Below are 23,110 nucleotides of genomic sequence, written 5' to 3' on the forward strand. Positions count from 1 at the left end.
TCCGTCCTCTCCAGGAGACTTTTTCGGGTTGAATTTCTTTAGAGTTGTCATTATCTCTTCTGTAGTGAAATCCATGTTGTCCTCAGTGCCTATTGGCTCTTGAACTTCCTTTCTGATCTTCCTGTGTTGGTCGTTATCGTTGTGTTGTCCATTTTCGGGTATGAAGTTTTCAATCATATATGTTATTGTGCTGCTCGTGTCCGTAGTATAGGTTCCGTCTTCTTTTAATAGTGTGTTCAATGTAGTTGGAGATCTAGTTTTTCCGGATGCTATTTTGTATGCTTGGTTCCAAGGGTTGGTTCCTTCGTCAATGGTACAGAATGCTTTCCATGATTGTATTTTTGTTTCTTGCATTTTCTCTTCATATACTCGTTTTCCTTCCAAGTACATTCCTTTTCTTTCTTGTCTTAGGTTCTCGTTATTATATGTTCGTTGGTATCTTCTCCTAAGTGCATTTGTCTTTTTCCTTAGCACTGTTAGCTCGTCTGTCCACCAGGAGACTATGTTTTTCTTCATTACATGTTTGGCTCCTCTTGAAACTTTAAAGGTGGCGTTGCTGGCTTCTATGATGCAAGAGAATGCTGCGTCTATTAGGTCTTCCGCGTGCTCATAGATGTTTGTTTTTTCACACAGTTCCTGGTCGACTTGGTCCGTGCTTTTATTTTCTTCCTTATAGTTAAATTTGGATGCAACTTTAGATATGAACAGGGTATCAAACTTTTCTAGTTCCTCTTCCCTTACTATGTATCTTGACCTCACATTTCCTATAGCGGTATTTTGTCTTTCCTGCCTTTCCACTGTGATGTTATATGTGAGTAACTTGTGATCCGAACAACTTTCTTGTGTGCCGCATGACCAATCTTTAATGTGCCATAATAATCGGGGGTTAACTATGGTTAGGTCCACGTAACTACTGCCTCTTATAGTTTCAAACGTTGGCTCTGATCTTTCATTTATGATGTATAGGTTACTGATCATCAAAAAATCTTCTAGAGTTTTACCTCGTTGGTTAGTTATAGTGTCATGCCATGTTTTATTCCTGGCGTTGCTATTAATAGACCTTATCCCTTTGAGAATTGCATAATGTGCTCTACTGCTCTAATGTTTATGTTGATGTCTAATGTGATATCGAAATATGAACATATTCCGTAGAATTTCAAGTTTTTGTAGCTTATTTCGGCTACGATACAGTCTTCATTCGATAATTGTGTGATGAGTAGTACGTCGACTTCTTTGTTATTTACGATTACAGCCGATCGTTTCCTTCCGTTCCCGCTCACAAACGTTCTAAGGGATTTTGGTATTCCGGCAAGATGATTATGGATATTATACGGCTCCTGCACAAGAGCAATGTCTATTTGAGCTTCTTGCATAAGTTGGACCAAGTTGGTTGTTGCTGCGCGCTTGTGTTGTAGATTAACTTGTAAAAAACGTAAGTGGTTGCATTTTTTGTGTGTAGGGTTAACATTTTCCATTTCAATAGTCGATCTTTTCTGCTAACTTCTTTAGTGCAATTGTGTAACAAATACAGCTCCTGTCAAGTGATGAATGATTTTCACGAATTGCAGCTCCATTGTTGTATTTATTGAAGTTAACGCAGTTGATACATCGGTGATCTTCTTTATTTGCTTTGCAGTCTGACTTTCTAGGGTTCTGTGAGCAGTGTGGGCACACTAGTTCTCCTTTGCATTCCTGGGCTCTGTGGTTGTATTTAGAGCATTTGTAGCAGCGCAGAACGGTTAGATAATCGTCAGTATTACAGACGTGCCACCCTATTTTAAGCTTTGTTCCTGCCAAGCGTTTGCGTATTTCAGATCGCACTTCTATTACTAGGTTTTTGTGCTTCTTTCTATCTTCGAATACGAATTTTGGAGTGACGTCACCTATACTCAAATTTAATTCCGAATTCTGAGATATGATTGCGTCCTCGGCATTCTCTATATTTACCTCCCCGGGTACATTAAATATTATTATTCTCGGGTTTTTTAGTATGGGTAAATAACTTTCAAGCTCGTCGCCACAGACTTCATTTATTTTCTCCGAAACTTTCACCAATTCATCTTTTTTCCCGGACTCAATCATTACTTGGCCATTTTTTAGGGTTTTCAAAGCATGTATGCCTACTTTCATTTGCGTGGGGTTGAGTTTTGACTTAAGCAGGGTCTTGGTATATTCAGCACTCTGGTTGTTTTTTGATTTGACAAATAGTTTGTAAGTCTTATTTCCTATTGAACTATTTTTGTTGGTTCCTTGCAAGACATTGGAGTAGAGCTTCTCCGGACGTCCAGTAGGAGGTGCTCTCGTCTGATCGCTGATTCCGGATTGTGAGTGGGAGCCAGGGGATGTTGTCTGCGTTTCTCTTCTCGAGCCGTTCGCGCCAGGAGATAGCGCTTGAAGAATCGACTCCATTTCCGCATTTCTAGCTTCCAAGTCCGAAGTCCGTTTACACTTCTCTTCTATCACATTGTAAAGCTTAGCAAATTCACTCCTTATGATACTTACTGCTTGGAGAATGTCAGTTTTAAGATCCTTTCTAAGGTTGCCGCTTTTTTCCGTCACACTTGCCAATATATTAAGAGCGTTATCCACTGTATCTTCGCCGTTCGTTGCCATTTTGTGTTCTCTGCCTTCCTGTGTGTCTTAGGTTATTTCCTTTCCGTGGTCCTCCAGTCCAGCATGCATGCAGCCTCTCTCCCGTTCTGGCGCTGAGGCGGTGGAGCTGTTTCAGCTGCCACCCTCGTTCGGTCTCTCGGCAGCGCTGCCTACTGGATTCGCTTCTTGCGGTGGAAGATAAGGCGACAGAGATTTCAGGAATCAACGTATCTTAGATGACTCGACTATGGCGACGTCCCGACAATTAATCACTTGTTTTCTTAATGTAGTCTCAATTGGTGGTCGCACTAACAATATCACACGTTCAACTTTCGCGAATGTACAGATTACAACACCTACTTGATCTGCTCACTACACTCACTTACACTGTTGAAGACGCACTCGAAGTATCACGCCAACTAGACTCATCGCCATCTTTTGTGTGTGTGTGTGTGTGTGTGTGTGCGCGTGCGTGCGTGCGTGTGTGTGTCTCAACATAACAGTCAATAGATTGCAGATTCCACGTATCACAATTAATAAACGCTGCCTGCTTGGTATGAAAACATAAAATAAATTTCTAGAATCATCAAGTAGGCCTACTTGGCAAGCAAGAAAGATCGAGATAGTTCCAGTAATGAGTAGATCTATTATTGGTGCTTCCATCTAGAAAGAAAACGCAAACTATTTTCTGAGAAAGTATTTTCATGGAAGTAGTTCGCGTTTTTCTTGCTGAAGACTAGATGGAAGCAGAAATTTTTGTTATCTTCGTAACTGCCGTGGGCGGAGCCCCTGAGAATCACTCGCAGAGCCTCAAGAGCTCTGCAGAGCACACTTTGGGAACCGCTGTATTAGAGTATCTATTTGATATTTATATTGCATTATAAGTTGTTATACATTTAGTAATATACTGGGTGTTCAGTTCAAAGTGTGTCATGGCTCGCTGTATGCCGTCATGTGGCTAGTCAATGAGCCTAGAGAATTCAGTCTTCCTACACTTCCGCAGAGGTGTATCATCTATCTGCCAGAGAAGTTGCCTAGCAAGTATGGCGTTCATTCTGAAGAGTACTTACCGATACGTACAGTGACGCCGGTAGTGGCAGGAGTGTGAACTGCTTCGAAACATGTACTGAGGTGAGTTTTTTTCTTGCTGTCGAGATATGGGGGGAGGGTTAAGACGATTACTTACAGTACGTATTTGTTGACATTAATTTCGATGGTCAACATGAACACGGAGCATTTGATTTGTGTTGTGGAATGTTGCCGTGCGCAAACGATGATAACAAAACCTGCATACGATTTGGCCTCGCAAAACAGTTCGAAAGAGGTTATGGTAGCACACAGACCGTACAGACCGCCATCTGTTGCTACCACTTCAAGTTATACCATACACGTTCTCAAGTTCAGATTGAACGCCTTGATTAATAGGCAACTTCTCTGACATAAAAGCTGAAACTCACTTCAAACCGCTGACTCATCAACAGTGATGTCATGACACACTTTGAAATGAACACCCAGTATAATTTTAAATTATTCAAGTATTATGATATATCATAGGATAGTATATTAGAGTTCATGATATCATATTATATACCGTATCATGAACTGTAATATACTATACTATGATATATCATAATATTTGTATAATTTAAAATTATATATTACTAAATGTACTATAATAACTTATACAATATAAATATCGAATAGATACTCTAATATAATGTACCTGAGAAACATTTTCTTTAAGTTGTGTTAATTTATGGTCATATCATATATCATATTATATTATATATTAACAGGATGACAATAATGCACTTAGTGAATCGGCTATGAGAATTAGCTACAAAATTTACCACGAAATTGCAAAGGAATTTAAAACATTCAATGAAGGTGAATTCATCAAGCGATGTTTAATTATACTGGCAGATGAACTCTGTCCACATTAAGTAGGGGAAGTGGAAGCCATACGCCTGTCTCGTAGAACCGTTGTGAGGAGATTGCAGTATGTGCATATGGGTTATGTAAATAAGCCTAATGATTTGTATGTGTGCATAGAGCGAAGTTTATTTCATTAAATTAATAAGAGTGTTATAAATTCTGTAATGTACAATGGATTGATGTAATGTCCTTATGTACTGACTGACTGAATGACTAGAACAACTGTGACTCTTGTTATTATTAATGCAGGGAAGGTAGCTGTAATGCGAGTCCGCCACTACGTGAGTGTTCTGCTCTGGCTTGGAATTGAAGTGCCTTGCGGAGCGAGAGCAGCTCTGGCTGACTAAATGGAGCCGCTCTCATGCCCGGTCCTGATCTACATTCATATTCTGTATTAAAATTGCAATTTTTCATGTTTTAATTCAGTTTCTCATATCTATGCTTAGTAATCAATAAAAGGCATACAGATACGGAAAATACTTATAAAGGAAAGAATGTTGTTGATGGAATTGGCTGTTTATTCATAGCACGAAATTTGATAACGTGGACAAAAGACATTATGTATCATTGCAAGCATAGCTGTGCTTTCATAATTGGACGAGTTATGCAAAAAGGAACTAACCCACAAAACTAGCTTTTTTTTTAGTTAATACCATTTTTGGATGTGTAAGACAAATGTATGTTCTGCAAAAAAAAGTTCTAAGCCAATTGATCAATAGCAATAATTATATGAAATGTTGAACTGAGCCACATTCGTTTTTGTCTGTTTTACAATATACAAAAAAGAACTAAGAAACTTAGTTCCTATTAGCAAATTCATTAACTGATAGAAACCTGGATCCAGAGGCTTGGTTCCTTTTTTGCAAAATTAATTGCAGAATATTGTGAATGTTATCGCGTATATTACATGTGACAGCAATGAAGTAAGTGCTTAAAAAAAGAAAAGATGACAACAATGACATTAAAAAAAATACATATTATGACATCAAGAAAGCATGTGTAGTGGTGAAGAAACTAAATTTTGTTTGGATAAGGACAGTGTAACAGATAATGATCACACTAAGTAAAAATTTAGAATCTGAAGTTTTAACTGAAAATCCAACAGAGAAGAGCTGTGTGATGATATTATCTATTAATTTTTGTTCCTATAGAGAATTCTGTGTTGTGGTTATTTTATTAATAACAGAAAAAGATTTCCTCTGGTGCCCGGGATCGAACGTAGGACCCCCAGTTCTACGCACTGAGTGCTTTACCACTGAGCTACTCTGAGGCTCAATCCATGGCACTGGATTGAATTCTTCTCATTTGGTTTCTTTCCCTTTTTAGCCTACTCCATGTTCGATTTATACTATGTCATCATATAGGAGCACACTTATATGAGTGACTTGGGCTTCTCTTCCTACAGAAGAATATTTTATAACAAATTTAACCTGTCCTCATGTTTACCACACTTCACTTTCCTGCGCTTACATCCTCCCAAAGTCACAGCTGCAGTGAATGATTGAATCACGATTTTTTTTATTATCGTCTTTAATGTCAATGATGGGATTCATAATGAATCACAGAGTTGTTTCTGATTAAGAGTATTGTTTTCATCATACTTTTGTAAGATTTCCAATTTTTCCGACACAGAAAGCACTTTTCGTTTAATACTCATTGTAATCACACTCACAGACACTAAAGGACAACAAACTGACCAGCAAAAATTTCCAGAATTTTATTACTGCCAAGTGAAGAATGTTGTTTGAGAGAGGGTTGCAAATCTCTTGCTAAGAGGGTGGGATATTGTAACTGTATGTAGGCTTTAAGCACGCAGGTAAAGGGTCGAATATCAGTACTTCTCAAGTTAATGACACCAGTGAGTTCAATGGCCAAAACGTTTCATTGCTGTTACAGTACATTGCTGAAAATTACATCGAAAATATTCCACAAAAATGGCGTATTATGCGGGACTTGAGCGCAACAAATGGGGTACTTTACAAAGGCTTTATATATTGAAATGTGCCTGACAAAAAAGCATATTATATGGGATAGCATAATAAGCAGACACGTCTTATCGAGGTTTTACTTTCATACACACACACACACGCACACACAATAGAACCTCTATTTTCTGTGGTAATGAAGGGGGTGGACTGAACTGTTAATCGAATCCTTACCATAAAAGATTTTCATAAATTAAGTGCATAATACTTTGACCTACAATTTCGTAATTTCCTTCATGGTCTTGTGTTTAATGTGCTATGTAGTGAATCAGGAGTTCACTAAAAGTTCGGTTGTCAACAACGTCTTATTCCATATAAAAACTAATCTCAAGATATGTGTTAAAATTGTTAAGCGGTAGGTGTAAGCGGGGAAAAAAGCTTAAAACTTGACAGTTTAAGAGTAACTTGCTTCCAGTTATGGATTCACTAGCCCCCACCTATTAACCAAATATCACAGTGTTCCTTTAAACTGCCCTTATTTGCTAGACATGTCGTTTTTACTTGAAAAAAAATGGAAATAAAATAACATCCATGTATGCATCTAATGCCTATCCACTTCATGATTCGGGTTTCGCATATTGCTGATAGATGGCAAGACTGCAACCCATTTTTCTAGTTGTATACCACTTCGGTAGGCCACGCTGTACATGATTTGTATCTGTGGAGAGTTATATAGTGTACTAGAGTGAGTGTATGTGTAAGTGTAGTGTGGGAAATGGATGATGAAGATGAGGAAGGGAGAAGGGGAAATAGCACCAAAGGGACTGCCAGGCTTAAGTAACTGTCCAATGGACGAATCACTATCAACAGTGACATATACCTTCTCTTCATATGCAGTATGGAGAGATTTGGGATTTAACCTCTACCAGTAAATTTTGAGATATGGCAAGGAAACTAAGGGATAATCAGTTTCCCATTCTGAAAAGGAATTTTAAAATGTTACATTTGTTTGGATCAAATTTTTGCACATTTAAAGGACAAAACTAAAATTCTTTCAACCATTTATTATCATAATACACTCCTCTCATATTGACTGAGCATATTTGGAATTAAATCAATAGCTTTCCCAAAACATGCAATGAAATGTTTCATATAAAACAATTTTTATCTCAGAAAGGAAGCAAAACACTGAAATATCTCAAATAATAACATCCTGAAATTAATGACATTATTTAAATAATCTCTCTCTCTCTCTCTCTCTCTTTTTCTCATCCATCTTTGGTGCAAAGATAATTCGTTTAACATTTTTCTAAATTAGTCTTGAATGCATCACTCCAAATTAATGTCAATATAGAGTGGATTGTGTATGAAGATAATTTTTTATTTTGGCCTCACTGCATCTTTATTACTTTGTTAAGTTTATTTATACACGCTTTAACACTTGCGGTCCACTCGTGTGTTTACAATGTCTAGGTATACCAGTTGGTGTTTTTACTATTTTTGAGTTCCTGTTTCTATTGTGTGTTGTAGATGACTTGTGTTCATGTAATGGATTATAGATTTTGATTAATGTTTATCATATTGGTAATTGAGGCAGTAATGAATCATGGCCATATAAGTTTCCAATCTGGCATTTGCCTTTATGACTAAGGGAAACCATGAAAAACTCCAGTCAGATTGATCAGCCAAAGAGTTTGAACCCGTGACCTCCAGAATGCGAGTCTCAAATTCTACTGTCTGAGCCAACTCGCTCGGTTGTACATCATTGTTTATGTAAATACAAAAATGAAAATGAATGTGGTACATAAATATTATTTTAAGAAACACAGGAAACGAATATGGGTAAATAAAATTATACAACATTTCTACAGACTATCAAGTTTTCTGTCCGTACGGATCTATTTTAATCTTACCTCAGTCCTCATATAGCATTACGTCCATCTAGAGAAACTACAATTTCAAATAGTCAAGGAATTATCTGAATCTGTTAAGTAGCTTCTGAAATTATTTCATACAAACACACGAACATTCTCTGTATATTAATATTGATAAATATTTATATATTTCCATCATAGAATACATCCGAATAAAAATAGTGTTAAATGAATAATATTCTCCTTTTGTTGTGTGCAAGGCCGCCATAAATAGATGGAGTGTTGTTTTCATTTCATTTTAGCCTATTAGCGGTGATAAAACGTATTGTTATTTTAAAACTCGTGTATCTTGTTAAATATGTTCTATCAAAGTTCTGCGTGGAATAAAACTTATAGGAAATTGTTTTTAAAGAAACTTTTATGTAACATTTTTCATGAAAATCAATAATAAGGTAGATATTTCGATTTATTTAATTCCAGCCACCTTATAACCCCCTTTTAAATAAAGTATTTTGAATGCCATATAGCCTAATATCTAAGTTAGAACGAACTTAATTTATATTCTAATTTTCATATAGATCAGTTCAACCATTATCGCGTGAAAAGGTAACAAACATACAGACAGACCTACAAACAAAAATTTCAAAAATGCTATTTCCGGTCTCAGGATGGTTAATTATTTTTTGAAAAGCGAAAATTAGGCTACCAGAAAAATTTTGGTTACAGATTTATTATTAGTATAGATAACATTTGTATAAGCTACATAGTTCGACTCTTATTGCCAACATACAGGCAGTTGCTTACCCAAAAATGGTTCACTACACACTACTGGAATGAAGATTAAATGTTCAATGAAAGAATATTGCTTCTTTACAGACAGAACAGAATCACCACATACAAACTAGCTCCATTCACGCACTAATTTTGCATTAAATTATTGGTAGAAACAGTTTATCAACAGTCCTCTCTTTGTTCTTCAAAGGTACTTGCTGACACTTACTACACAACGGATTAGCGCGTGCTGAAATGGATGGAAATAGCCTACAGCCACATCCCTGAGATAAAATAAATATTTACTTAAAATCCTGTAGCCTTTTCATCCTGAGATCTCTTGATACTACTAGTGAATTTAAAACAGATTCTTTGGTAATAATAAGGAAACAAAAGTTTGATGTATAGTGAGTCATAATTTACATTAATTAATTGGTAGGTTTCGGTTTTAGAGAAAAGCAAACTGATATTAATAATTTCAAGGGAAAAATTGTTCCGGGGCCGGGGATCAATCCTGGGACATCTGGTTGAACGTACCAGCGCTCTACCAACTGAGCTACCCGGAAACTCCACCCGACACTGTCTCAACTTTTCCCTTTATATCCACACAACTCGCGTGGGCTGACGAAATACCAGAGACCCACATCGAGTGCACACAATCTCTGTGTGACTTGGAATTGTGGTTTTCTGTTAACATACACAGTGACATATATTATGCAAATCTAGTCTTTCAGGTAGAGCTCCCTGACCAGAGGTCCCGGGATCAATACCTGGCCCTGGAACAATTTTTCCCTTGAAATTATTCAAATCTGCTTTACAGGGAGCTCTACCTGAAAGACTAGATTTGCATAATATATACGTCACTGTGTACGTTAACAGAAAACCACAATTCCAAGTCACACAGAGATTGTGTGCACTCGATGTGGGTCTCTGGCATTTCGTCAGCCCACGCGAATTGTGTGGATATATAGGGAAAAGTTGGGACGGTGTCGGGTGGAGTTCCCGGGTAGCTCAGTTGGTAGAGCGCTGGTATGTTCAACCAGAGGTCCCGGGATCGATACCCGGCCCTGGAACAATTTTTCCCTTGAAATTATTGAAATCTGCTTTACAGGGAGCTCTACCTGAAAGACTAGATTTGCATAAAACTGATATTAAATTAAAGATATTTTTAATTGGCTTTCACTTGAGCCAAGATTCAATTTCCTGTGATTAAAACTTTCGAATTATTTCAAAATAACTGAAAACATGCATGCCAAACAGCCTCATTTTTTGTAAATACTTAAAAAAATCCTGGCGACTTCAAAAATGACTCAAATAACAAAAGAAAATTTGTTTACCTCATATTTTCCCCTGTAGAATGCATTAAAAAAATTACGAGAATGAAATGGTGCATTCAATTTTCCCTAAAAAGTGTTTGATTTGACGTGGAATACCTCATGCACAGATTCGTCCCTGTAACTGTAGTTACAGTAGATACCTACTGCTAGATTCATTATGTGTATGCGCTTGCATATCCAGTATGAAGGAAACAGCCTGAGTGTCCCTACTGTTTAAATGTAATATAGTGTTGTAACATACTATCTCTTCATACATAGTTGTTGAATGGAAAGGTGTTCATGTGTGTTCTTCTCTGATTTGGAAAAGGTCAGAGATGAGCTTTAACTTCATAATATATACAGTAGAACCTCTATTATCCGTGGTAATGAAGGGGGTGGAGTGAACGGTTAATCGAAAAAATTGGATAATCTATACTATAAAAGATGTTCATAAACTCGAAAAAATTGGATAATCTATACTATAAAAGGTGTTCATAAACTAAGTGCATAATACAGTTTCGTCATTTCCCCCGTGGTCTTTTCTTCTAACATGCTAGGTAGTGAATCATAAGTTCACTAATTTAAGTCTAGTTTTCAACAATGGGTTTTAATGGTCAAAGAAACTCCTTATGACAGCTATCTGTGGAAAGATAGGAATAGTAGAGATTTCATGTTGTAGATTTACAAATTTGATGCACTGTATATTTTGTTTTTCATTAAATGGCCCAGAGTTGTAATTCCTATCTCGTATTGTGATGAGACAGTTTCTCATTTCCCAAACCACTCAATTACTTGCACTTTTTTTTGTAGTAAACACATTTTCTTTTGACATGTGTGGAAGACATTTCGCATAGAAGTTAGATAGTACGACCACTCGAAGAGTAGATCTTACTGTATTAGGGTAAAGGTTTGTAAAAAACACTCTGTAGAAAAAAATCTTACTAATATAATGTACAGCTGTCAAAAAAAAAGTGGCCGCACTCGTGAACAGCGAATATTTTCAAAGTCCACTTCGGGTCGCGGCGATGTTACACGATGCATGTGCTTGTACAAGCAGTTCCGGAACTATGAAAGTGTTCAATATCTGATCCTTGCAGACCAGCGGTAGAGTGCTTGTTTAATGATTCAAAGGTTCTGGGTTCGCGCCTGCTTCAAGTTTTCATTTTATTTTTTAATCGTTCTTTAGCGATGTAAATGATATTCAAATTATCATTTATATCCAGTTATCGTTCTTGATGGATATCACGTTATTTATATTTTGTTATCATTCTTTATAGATATGAATAAAATTCAAGTCATTTGTATTCTGTTATCGTTTTATAACGATATGAATAATAATTATTATTATTGTATCTCCAATGGGAGTTAGCCCTATTTTACATATGTATGTTAGGGCTATAGTTTTATACACAAAAAAGATAAGCATAAAGAGAAATGGAAAAGAAAATTAAATTAGCTTGCGCGATGTAAACAAAACATAAACAATCCGTAAATTAGGCATTGCGATTGCAAAACAAATATCAGTTATCAATTTGAAACATACAAAAACATTAACAACACACATACGTAACACTTCTATAACACAAATATGCAGCTTTCCGTACCATACATCATAAATTAATACACAATAGTCACACAGACACAATCAAACTATAATTACGACATTGCGACGACATCAAGCATCCCATAACTGACTCACATACATAACAAATCAAGCATCCGTTGCAACACATACACTTCAACTTAGTAACCACACTTTTAAAAGTTACAAATTTGGCTCCAAGAAGAATAAATAGGACACTGTTACTAATTACTATTCTTCTACAATTTCTTAAATACATCTGTAATAAATCTGTGAAATTCCGATATGAATAATATTCACGTTTTATATATTGTTATCGTTCTTTAGCGATATAAATAATATTCAAATTATCATTTATATTGTTTTCCTTCATTAGCATTATAAAATAATATTCAAGTTATTTATATTGTTATTGTTCTTTCGCAATATAAATAATCTGTATTTTATATAAGTAATTATTATAACACAAATAAACATCTTTCTTTGTAAAATAGGTTATTTTATTTAGATAATTAAATACGTATTATATAATATCTTATATTAATTAAACAAACCGATATTTATCATTTATATTGTGTTATCGTTCTTTAGCGATATAAATAACATAAATTCAATATTAGGTTTGGAAAAATCCAGTTGCATAATACTGCTATTAGTTTTTCTTTTTGTATTATTACATTATACTATCTTGAACCACAATAAAATGAAAAGGAGTAACGAGGAATTGAACCTGAGACGTTGACATCTAAATTCCGACGTTCGTCCGCTGAGCTAAAAGGGCAAAAGTGTGGAAACATTTTCGGAAAAATTGGCCCAATCACACTCCAAGATTTTCTGATGATTCGTAGAAGCTAGTCCAGGATGCGGGGGGTAAAGGCTAATTGAGATTTCCCGATCTCTGATAGGGTCAAACATCCTGATAGAATTAATATTTAACCCTTGCCGTGACTTTTGGTGAAGTCCGGAGGGCCCAATTAGTCAAATCCACTCTCCTCATCTCCACGCTTAGGCCCCCTGGAATTTAATAAGATGCGAAAGAGATAGTGGTGTGCGGAAAGCAATGGGATGTTACCGCATTTAGGCCTATCCTTCCCAAGAAAAACTGCAAACATGAACAAAGGAAGCTTTTAATAGAAGAAGAAGGATCTTCTGCGGACCTCTGGGAAAAGAACTAAGGAAGAGACTAGTAAAGTGCTTTGTGTGGAGTGTGGCATTGTATGGGGAAGGAACATGGACATTACGACGAAATGAAGAGAAACGAATTGAAGCATTTGAAATGTGGATGTGGAGAAGAACGGTGCGTGTGAAGTGGACAGATAGAATAAGAAATAAAATTGTGTTTGAAAAAGTGAGTGAAGAAAGAATGATGCTGAAACTGATTAGAAAGATAAAAAGTAATTGGTTGGGTCTCTGGTTGAAAAGAATAATAGACGACATTAGGATATGTGGATCATATGCGGAGACTAAGAGGAAGGCAGAAAATAGGAAAGATTGGAGATTGCTGGGTTTGCAATGAAAGACCTGCCCATTGACAGAACACTTATGTATGTATGTTCAGAATGCCTGGAATATCGTGTCTAAAAACAGTCGCTATTTGCAAAGACTAGTCAATTCCATGCCCACTCGACTGCAAGATGATCGAGATAAGAGGAAGATACGAGTAGACTAAATATTGAATTGTGACTTTTTGTTTTGTTTTTTGAATGCTTAATTGTTTGAATGTTTTAAGGCCGACGCCAGTAAATTTGTTTTGTTTATGCCACGAAAGATATTTTTATTGAGAATAAAATCTTTTTTCATTCCATTTGCAGCCACAATATCATAATGATAAAGTCATGGCATAATATATTAATAAACCTAATGTTAATTACTAATATAATCGTAAAAGAGAAAGGAGCCATTATGTATAGTTTGTCTCTCTCAAAAACCGAACAAAAAAGAACATAAAAAGCACGTGGTTGTAGTCGAATGCAGGACCTCATGAATAAGAGGCCTGAACGCTACCATTATGCTATCGATAACACACAGAATACTTCAATTATAACTGTAGATATCAGGCAACGTGGTCCAACAACGTGTAACATCGCCTGTCTCCGAATTATAGCGAAGATACCCGAAGGGAACTTTGTTTCAGGAGAGCGGCCACTTTTTCTTTTGACAGCTGTACAGTACTCATATTTTTCTGCAAAACAAAAAGAGTGAAAGAGAAAAACAATCGGATAATCCACCAATCGGTTAATACGGTGAAGGATAATCGGGGTTTTACTGTAGTATGAAAGATGGTGGTAATTTTTGTGTTCAAAAATGTATTTATGAAGAGTAATTATAATAAACTTTTCTCTTGATTGCAGCATCTAAATAGCAAAGTACCAGCACATCATGACTATGGCGAAATGGTTTGTGGTACCTGCATGAATAAACATTCATTCTTGTGGCACTACAAGAGTTGTACCCCAATTAAAGAGACTTCTGATGTAGACAGCATAGTTAAAGAAGGCTGCAATGGAACATGTGATAAAGAAGAAAATTCAACTGATGTTAAAGTAGAAGAAACGAGAAGAGACAGAATTAAAACTGAAGATAGAGGTAAGTCATATATCTATTAGGTAACCTCTTTTGTTTCTTCCTAATCTTTTAGGCAGAATAGTTATCACTCATTAACGTTTTAACTTCTTTACTGTATTAATATTATAAAAATTACTTGACTGACTAGTTTCGACATGGTATCCATCATCATCCGAAATAGTTATATTTCAGTAGAGGCTTTTAGACTTAGATTCTCATCAGTAAATTGACCTAATATGTTTATTATTATTATTATTATTATTATTATTATTAGTGGATAAATTGTGAAATGCCAGCAGTGGATTCAGCCAGCACTATTTTCTCCACCACAAATTCACTTAGTTTTTCTGAGATTTGAACTTGTGTCGACAGCAAGAACAACAGACGTGCTCTAGCTATTCAGCTGACACTGCTTCTATGTATAATGCTGTACAATAATTTATAAGCAGTAAGGATTTGACGACCAACAACAAAAAATTATTAGGTAAAATTTATTTGCTCCATATGATGGTCATTTGGAAATATTTTGGAAGTGGTCCACTATTTCAGTAAGCTGTGTAGTCGCAAGTTATCATTAGATACATTTTACTTAATACATCATTTTGCAATTAGTAGACATTTATAATGCATTACTTTGGAAAACTATGCATCATTGCTGAATCTAGTAATGAAATACATGGAAAACCATCATAAAATGTAGATGATTATCACCTACAGCAGCATAATAATATGGCATGCTGCTGTAGAAAGACGGCTTTCACCTTCGGACACTCATGTAGCTATACCATGTACAAGGTAATGGCAGCAAAATGTCTGCCTAAATTGTGTAATAGGTTAATATTAGAATGTGTCATCACATGATTTGATACCAGAAAGTATACAATTTAAGATACATATAAAAACAAACGACTTTAAAAAACTATACTACTTATTTACTTCCAAAGTGTGTGAGACTGACTGACATAAATGTCAACTGTTGAAGTGAACATGGTTCTTCACAGATTTCTCTGAAATGTCATTCCAAATACAATTTTCCAGAATATTGTTTGGAGAGGAAGTTTTTTATGTTCTGTTTAAATTAAAAACGATCTCTGAATCACGATTAATAATGGAGTTATGGCCGAAAAAAATGCTGTGTGACTGACCGACCGACTGACATCATTGAATTTTATTTTAAATTTCATAATAAGAAACCGCAAGTAGTACAAAATAGCATGAAACTTCATAAGTAGTAACATATTTTTTTTTTTATAATCAGTTATTTTACGACGCTTTATCAGCTGCTGTTGTTATCTAGCATCTGATTGATATGAAGGTGATAATGCTAATGAGATGATTCCAGGATCCAGCACCAAGGTTACCCAACATTTGTTCTTAGTGGATTGAGGGAATACCCTGGAAAAAACTGCAATCAGGTAACTTGTCCTGACGAGGATTTGAACCCGAGCCCACTAGTTTCACAAGTCAGACTTAGTAACATGAAGATTAATTTAAATGAATAAATATCTTCCATTGTAGTCTCCTCCCATGAAGATCTTTACTAGCTTGCTGCACTATAAGTAGCTAGTAACTTAATCTTCTTCTATATTTTACATTGTCGATCTAAATATAAAATGCTGTTTAGTCGTCATATGTTGCATAATCTATTCTGCTTATAAAGTAGTTGGCGATTATCGACTTTTTGCTTTAAATGATCGCGAGCAAATATCAAGTTCTGCGAAAGATCACAGTTTTCATTGCCTTTATAACACAGTATTATAACTGTAGCAATAATCAACTTTTGTTAAACTGATTTCACGGAGATATGCATAATATGAATGTTGGCATGTAACCACCAAAAACTCAGTTTTGAAGATTTGGCATTTAGCAACATTTCAAAAAGTGCTCAATTTGTTTATATGCATTAATTATGTGTCAAAAAATTACGCTTTTGAAGTTTGAAGATGATATCAAGAAAAATTTTCTGATGTAGTGTTAGTTACAAGTTGTCCATTCTTGCATGACTTTGTGATTAAATCCAGGTTACAGAAAGTGTTACAGATAAGAAATGCAGAAGACGACATACTGCCCTCACCAAAGAAAATTTGGATAACATTAGCACAACTTGAACACAAGTATATCCTACAGTTCTGTGCGAAATGCTGTAAAGCTATTGAAGTTGAAACCTTACAAATGTACAATGGTGCAAGAACTGATCCTGTGATCATAGTCCATGATTCTAAGGAAGAATTTCATACATTGTTTGAGGATATAATGTGTGGCTCTCTCAGTTCTTCGACCTAACACCTCGTGACTTCTGTGATTGGGGAACTTTAGAAGATAACTTGTGGGAAAACAATGCCTCCATTTTTTAAATGAAAATGCAGCAAGTGAATGTATTGTACAACAGTAAGGTAAAGCCGGGTGATATAACGCACCTTTTTTCAAACACGCGCAATTTATAGCACACTTCAATTAATAACGTGGGAATACAAAATATATCTTGCACATTAAATACATTTATGGATCTAAGGATTGCAAATATTTTTACTGGCACATTTGTTGTAAGAAATCAATAAAACTAAAATTATGTTTTCTGCCATATCTCCCACCCTGGATGGGTGATATTAGTCATGGGTAGTGGGTGATATGGCTTATGAAAAATAACATTGACTTTTACTACAAAACAGACAAAATACAAAAATTAAATTTTACAATGTAAATAATAACTTATTGTAACCACTTTGCATTGCAGGAACGGAAACATGCCATTTCAATGTCATTTAACAATTTTCAGTTTTTTCTCCCTATTTTCCAGTCTGCCACACAAACTGCACTTATCTTCATAAACAGTACAACTTTCGTGAAGCCATCTATTACAATGTTTGCATTTAATCCAATCGGATTGTGAAGTTGTCTCTCCGTAATCCTCGAGGCACTCCACACACTCATTTTCGTTGAAGGACTCGCCTCCATCACTCGAATCGATGAGCACTGGTTCTTCATGTTCGTCATCAGAGGACGATTCCCAAAGACGCTTTTTGGCGGACTTCTTTTTAGAGGGAACGGGCTTCTTTTCATTCTTCTTCATTTCAGCATTTATTTTTCTTTCTTCTGTCTTCCTTTTCTTTTTCTCCATTTGCATTTTCTTTTCTTTTTTTGCGGCAATTATTTTAGAATCTGTCAGAATTGTTGCCGACTGTTTCCGTGCTGTTTTCTTGCTTGGTCCAGGATTGGGCACAGGTGAAACTTTGTGGAGTAACTTTGTTGGAGTCAATTTTTCGGTTTCTTCCGTTAGTGAAGAAGTCGATGGTGTAGGTTGAGTTGAAAAATTTGTAGTTTGTTGAGTGTCCGAATTAGTCTCTGAATCCTGGGGATCGTAACTTTGTGTTGCCTCCGACTGAATTACATTTAAAAACGCATGTTCTGGAATGACAGACCGGCTAAATGGGAAGATTCCTGTTGCACGAAATCCTGCTGCTCCAATTTCAACAGTTGCTGCTCGAGACCATGCTTTAGACAGAAGTTCGCCAAAGTGACGCCGCTCGAGCTTCTTGTTAGGGTTAGCAACCCCCCATTCGTCACAATAATTCCTAAAATAAGCTTTTAATGGGCCAAAAAATGCCCTATCAAGTGGCTGTAAGTAATGTGTCGTATGGCTTGGTAAACACAACAGAATTACATCATTGTCAGCAGCTTTCTGCAACATTTCGGGAGAGTTTATATGTGCTCCGTGCCCATCAAGAATTAAAAGACATTTCCCTGCTGTTTTACGTGGTATGAAATGGTTTTCCAGCCAGTCCATGAATAAATGTGAATCTACGTAGGCTGATTCTTTCCTCATCTGAATGACGGAACCAGGTGGGATTTTCTCGAGCCAAACTTGTTGCTTATTTACACCCTTGAATATGCAGTACGCTGGTAAGAAGGTACTCTCTGCATTACAGCAAGCTATTACTGTTACAGTTTCACCTCTTTCTGTTGATTTGCGAACATGGACATCCTTGGTACCTTTAATTGCGACAACCTGGCCAGGTTCATTGTTTAGCTGTAAACCTGACTCGTCCATGTTGTAAATGTTCCCTGGTTTATTTATCAGGTCATTTTCTACTAGGGTATTTTTCAGCAGTTCGAAATAATTGTCAACTTCTGTCACTGACATGCCATTTGCTCGGGCGTTTGAAATTCCCTCTGCTTTTCTTAAACTTAAGGCAGGGTTCCGTTTCATGAATGACTTGTACCAGTCTTGTCCAGCAATTTCTTTTTTTTCGTTAAACTTGTTTTTTAATCCCATAGACTTTGCCAAGTTGTATGCAATTTTTCTCAAATGTTTTCTAGTGGGGGCAAATCCTGCTAATTGAAGCTTTCGCACATGCTCAACCAATTTCCTTTCTGCGTCTGGACCTAAGTGTGAAGGTTGACCTAAACGACCCTTTAAAAAATTCCCTGTAGCCAGTCTGTTTCTAAGAGTTTTTTCCGGAATATTATTCTCCCTTGCTGCTTGTCTAACCGGAAGATGTTCGATTCGCACAGCTTTTATGGCCCTGTCAAGTTGTTCTTGGGTCCACATGGCCCTGGTGCTCTTCCGAGGTCCGTAGAAAGTTGGCATGGCCAATATTTCTGAAAAGCACAAGTAAACTCGTTACTTTGTATAATGAATGCTTTGGACAATAGTATCGTTGTATAATCATTTAACTAGTATAAAATTCGCATTGTATCTACATATCTAATAACGCGTCATATCTCCCTAGCTAACAATGCGTTCTAACACCCGCATAGTCACTGCGTCGTATCTCCCAAAACCGTGGGAGATGCGACGCACCAGTTCAATGCAGGTAGAAGACGACTAGCAGTCTTCGGATTATTTCATAACAACAGTGTACCTAACGGTTGTTCACATTCCACAGTGTTTCGAACAACTACTGTGTTCTTTCAAGCGCAATTAAAATTTTACAGTACAAAGAGTCAAACATCAGGTACTCACCACTGCTTCTTTTCCAGGAATTCTAAGCTTAGCTTCAAACTTGAGAATATTAACACGACCAAACTCTTACACACACAACTTCACACTACAAGACTCTAAACTCGACTGGCAGCATTCTTAAAATCCACCTAATACCCTTATATCCAAGGGCTGCGTCGTAACTCCCACAGCGTTGTATCACCCGGTTTTACCTTATATAGTAATAAATAATTTCAATTAATATCTAATTAATTTTTGCAGATTTTCCCAATGCACTGTACACGAAATACCCAAAGAATACAACATGAATTGAATACAATTTCTCTGTAACTGCCATGTGGAAGCACAATTAGGTGATAGTCAACTTGTCACTTTGTTGTAAGGAAATAATCTGCTCACAGAGTATTGATTGAGTATTTGATTTAAAAAACATAATAATAATAATAATAATAATAATAATAATAATAATAATAATAATAATAATAATAATGTTCTGTTATATGGAGTGTGGCAAAAAAAAAAAATTTAATGACATATTAAGTCTGTGTATTCCAAATCTGCATTAAATTTCATGCATGGATGAATATAATAAGATGCGAAAGTTATCGACTTTCCCATTTCAAACGCTTGAGGCACTAATGTAGAAATTAATCTTGCTGCAACCTGTTCTGGCTGGAATAACTAATTACTCCATGCATATAGCAGCACAACAAGGATTAACTGATTACTTCACACATCTAGCAGCGCACCAAGCAGCAGAAAGTATAATTAGATGCATGAAACGTTCAACCTTTCTGAAACCACCAAATTTCAAATACAACATTTAAGTTTTTATTTCTTCCATATTCTACTGAAAATTCATATTGGAGCCAACTGCAAGATGAGACACTATTTTACACTACTGTAATACAACTTATTAAAATACCGTACAACCAAACAGGGACACAAAAGAAACCGAAAGTTTAGATAATTGAAATTGTATTCAATTCATGTTGTATTCTTTGGGTATCTCGTGTACAGTGCATTGGGAAAATCTGCAAAAATTAATTAGATAATTGAAATTATTTATTACTATCTACTGTTGTACAATACATTCAACAACATTATTTTAACAAAGTCCACAAACATCACTGTTTAACATACACTGCATATACACACACGTACTACTTACATCAAGGTGCAGAACATTTGCCTAAATTTTTTGCAAGTGTCTGGCTTCCATCTTGTCTTCTCATCGGTCTAATCCTAAGAGATGAGTGGAGAACTCTGGAGCTAGAGGATCTACTCATCATGTAGTTCTAAAGTTCACCTACAACCCCTTGTTACTTCGTGACCGGACATTTTGTCCAAAAAAATTTGTAACATGGGCAATTTATCATACTTTTTTTTTTGGTACATGGATGTTATGACAATGAGGACAGTATGTTACATGTTATTATGTCACTAAAAGCACAAATAAATTGACACAATTTCCAACAGAGAAATTTATTGAAAACTTTATATAAATGATGATGTAAAACATAATTTAGAATTTTCCACCGAAATTATGTCCCAGTGACCTCAAACACTCCGGGATCCTATTATCATGTACTGCGCGTATAGCTGCTATCTCATAATCAGTTGATATATATAATCAGGTTCAAGTAATTCCCGAAATTTGTCTTGTACATTTTCTTTTAACACATTAAATATTTCTCCATACGGCTCTTGATTTTTTCTACTAGTTAATGCCAGATCCACTGGAAACCATGCGTTGTGCAATTTGCAATGGATGCTTTATAACTGGTGCTATTTAGGGTGACACCTTAAAAATTCCATCACATATCCAGTACTTTTCTTTTTTAAGAATTCGTAATTGCCAGTCAGTCGAAAAAAATTTCTATCTCGCTATTTCCATTTAAGTGAAGCAGCCAGCACTCCCCGCCTTTAATAATCTTATACTTTTCTGGCAGATTTTCTATGTCCTCAATGATGTTGGTTCCGGAGACAGGTCCACTCTTCTTGTCCAATGTACAGCCTTTTTCGGGAGCTTTACATTTGTCTCAATTGATGTTCCTTGTACTAAATTCAGCACAAGATTCATAGCTGATTCTACACTAGTCCTAGCTCTTTCTTTAATTTGTTGTTTAAGCTCTGCAGTTTGATAGGAACCCCAGTCTCGTGATAGCTATGGTCATTTCCTTTAAGAACTTCAGCGCCCTCATTTTTACTAGATGTGGTGATGGTTGTCGTGCTGCTATCTCTAATTATACACCCCCAAGATATAGAATTTCTCCCTTTCCTGTGTTTCAGATACATATAACCTTTGTGAATAAGTTTCTTACCTTACTTATAAAACGGGGAATTTGTTCCACAACTAATTGTAAGTGATGAAATATTACACCAAAATTTTATAGTAGCATAAAAATTATTGTATCCATAAAACTACTACCCCAACAACAACAATACAGAAGGTCTTGTCTGTCTTGCTTTTGGTATCTTAGATATTATTCAAAACTGATTATGATAAATCTTAAAAAGTACATACAGTCACTGGTACAAATGGTAAATGTGACATTTTTGTTAATTTGATAAAATGTAAATGTGTGACAAATGTCAGTGTTACAAAATTTCTTGAGTAAAATGTCAAAATGTCCTGTAATCTGTTATTTTGGGCAGACGAATTTAGATGGTGTTGACTGCAGTTTCGCATCCTATTATATTCATCCATGTTTCATGTATGAAAACATGAACATCAACACTACATATTACAGTACAAAATGTGGCAAGACTGCAATAGATTCACTATTTTAGATTTTACTCAAAACTGATTGATAAATCTTAAAAAGTACCAGTGGCGCCAACTTAAAATTAATTTTGGGGAGGCAAGAGGCTTGACTGAAAAGAAAATTAGGATTTGGAGAGGGAAAGATTCACTATTTTAGATTTTACTCAAAACTGATTGATAAATCTTAAAAAGTACCAGTGGCGCCAACTTAAAATTAATTTTGGGGAGGCAAGAGGCTTGACTGAAAAGAAAATTAGAATTTGGAGAGGGAAAATGAAAACAGCAAATAATAAGGTGAACATTGCTGGTTTTTTTAATATTCACATTTAGGCCTACAGTAGAAAAGTAAACACAACACTATAACTCGCTTCCCAAATACATTTTCTGAAGGAAAGTTTTATTTCTTTGCTTATTTATTTATTTAGATTTGAAAAGAACATTGGATTTCGAAGAGAAAAGAATAAGTGAATATAAAAATTAATGTTTCTATGCATTAAAAATATTCACATCTTGGCCTAACAGTAGAAAAATAAACATAACACAACAGTATAATTTGATTTACAAATACATTTTCTGAAGGAATATCCTCTTTCTTTGCTTATTTATTTATATCGACTTGAAAAGAACATTTGATTTGGGAGTGAAAAGAATAAGTAAATATTAAAAATGAATGTTTCTATGTATTAAAAATATTTACATGTAGGCCTAGCAGTAGAAAAATAAACATAACACAGTATAATTTGATTTACAAATACGTTTTCTGAAGGAATTCTTCTTTCTTTGCTCATTTCTTGATATGAACTCATCTGACATGTCCAGATCTAACGCCTCAGCAGCCTCC

At 35.7% G+C, this 23,110-nt stretch overlaps 1 protein-coding gene across 1 annotated transcript in view; it reads left to right on the forward strand.

Annotated features, from left to right (window-relative positions):
- The window catches only part of LOC138715415 (putative E3 ubiquitin-protein ligase UBR7), a 106,174-nt gene that overhangs the window by 47,211 nt on the left and 35,853 nt on the right, over positions 1-23,110 (forward strand). Inside the window, exon 5 of the mRNA XM_069848279.1 lies at positions 14,347-14,581. Within this exon, the coding sequence (XP_069704380.1) occupies positions 14,347-14,581 (235 nt within the window). The remainder of the gene's footprint in view (positions 1-14,346; positions 14,582-23,110) is intronic.

Source organism: Periplaneta americana, chromosome 15 (assembly GCF_040183065.1).
Source record: "Periplaneta americana isolate PAMFEO1 chromosome 15, P.americana_PAMFEO1_priV1, whole genome shotgun sequence".
NCBI classification, from domain to species: Eukaryota; Metazoa; Arthropoda; class Insecta; order Blattodea; family Blattidae; genus Periplaneta; species Periplaneta americana.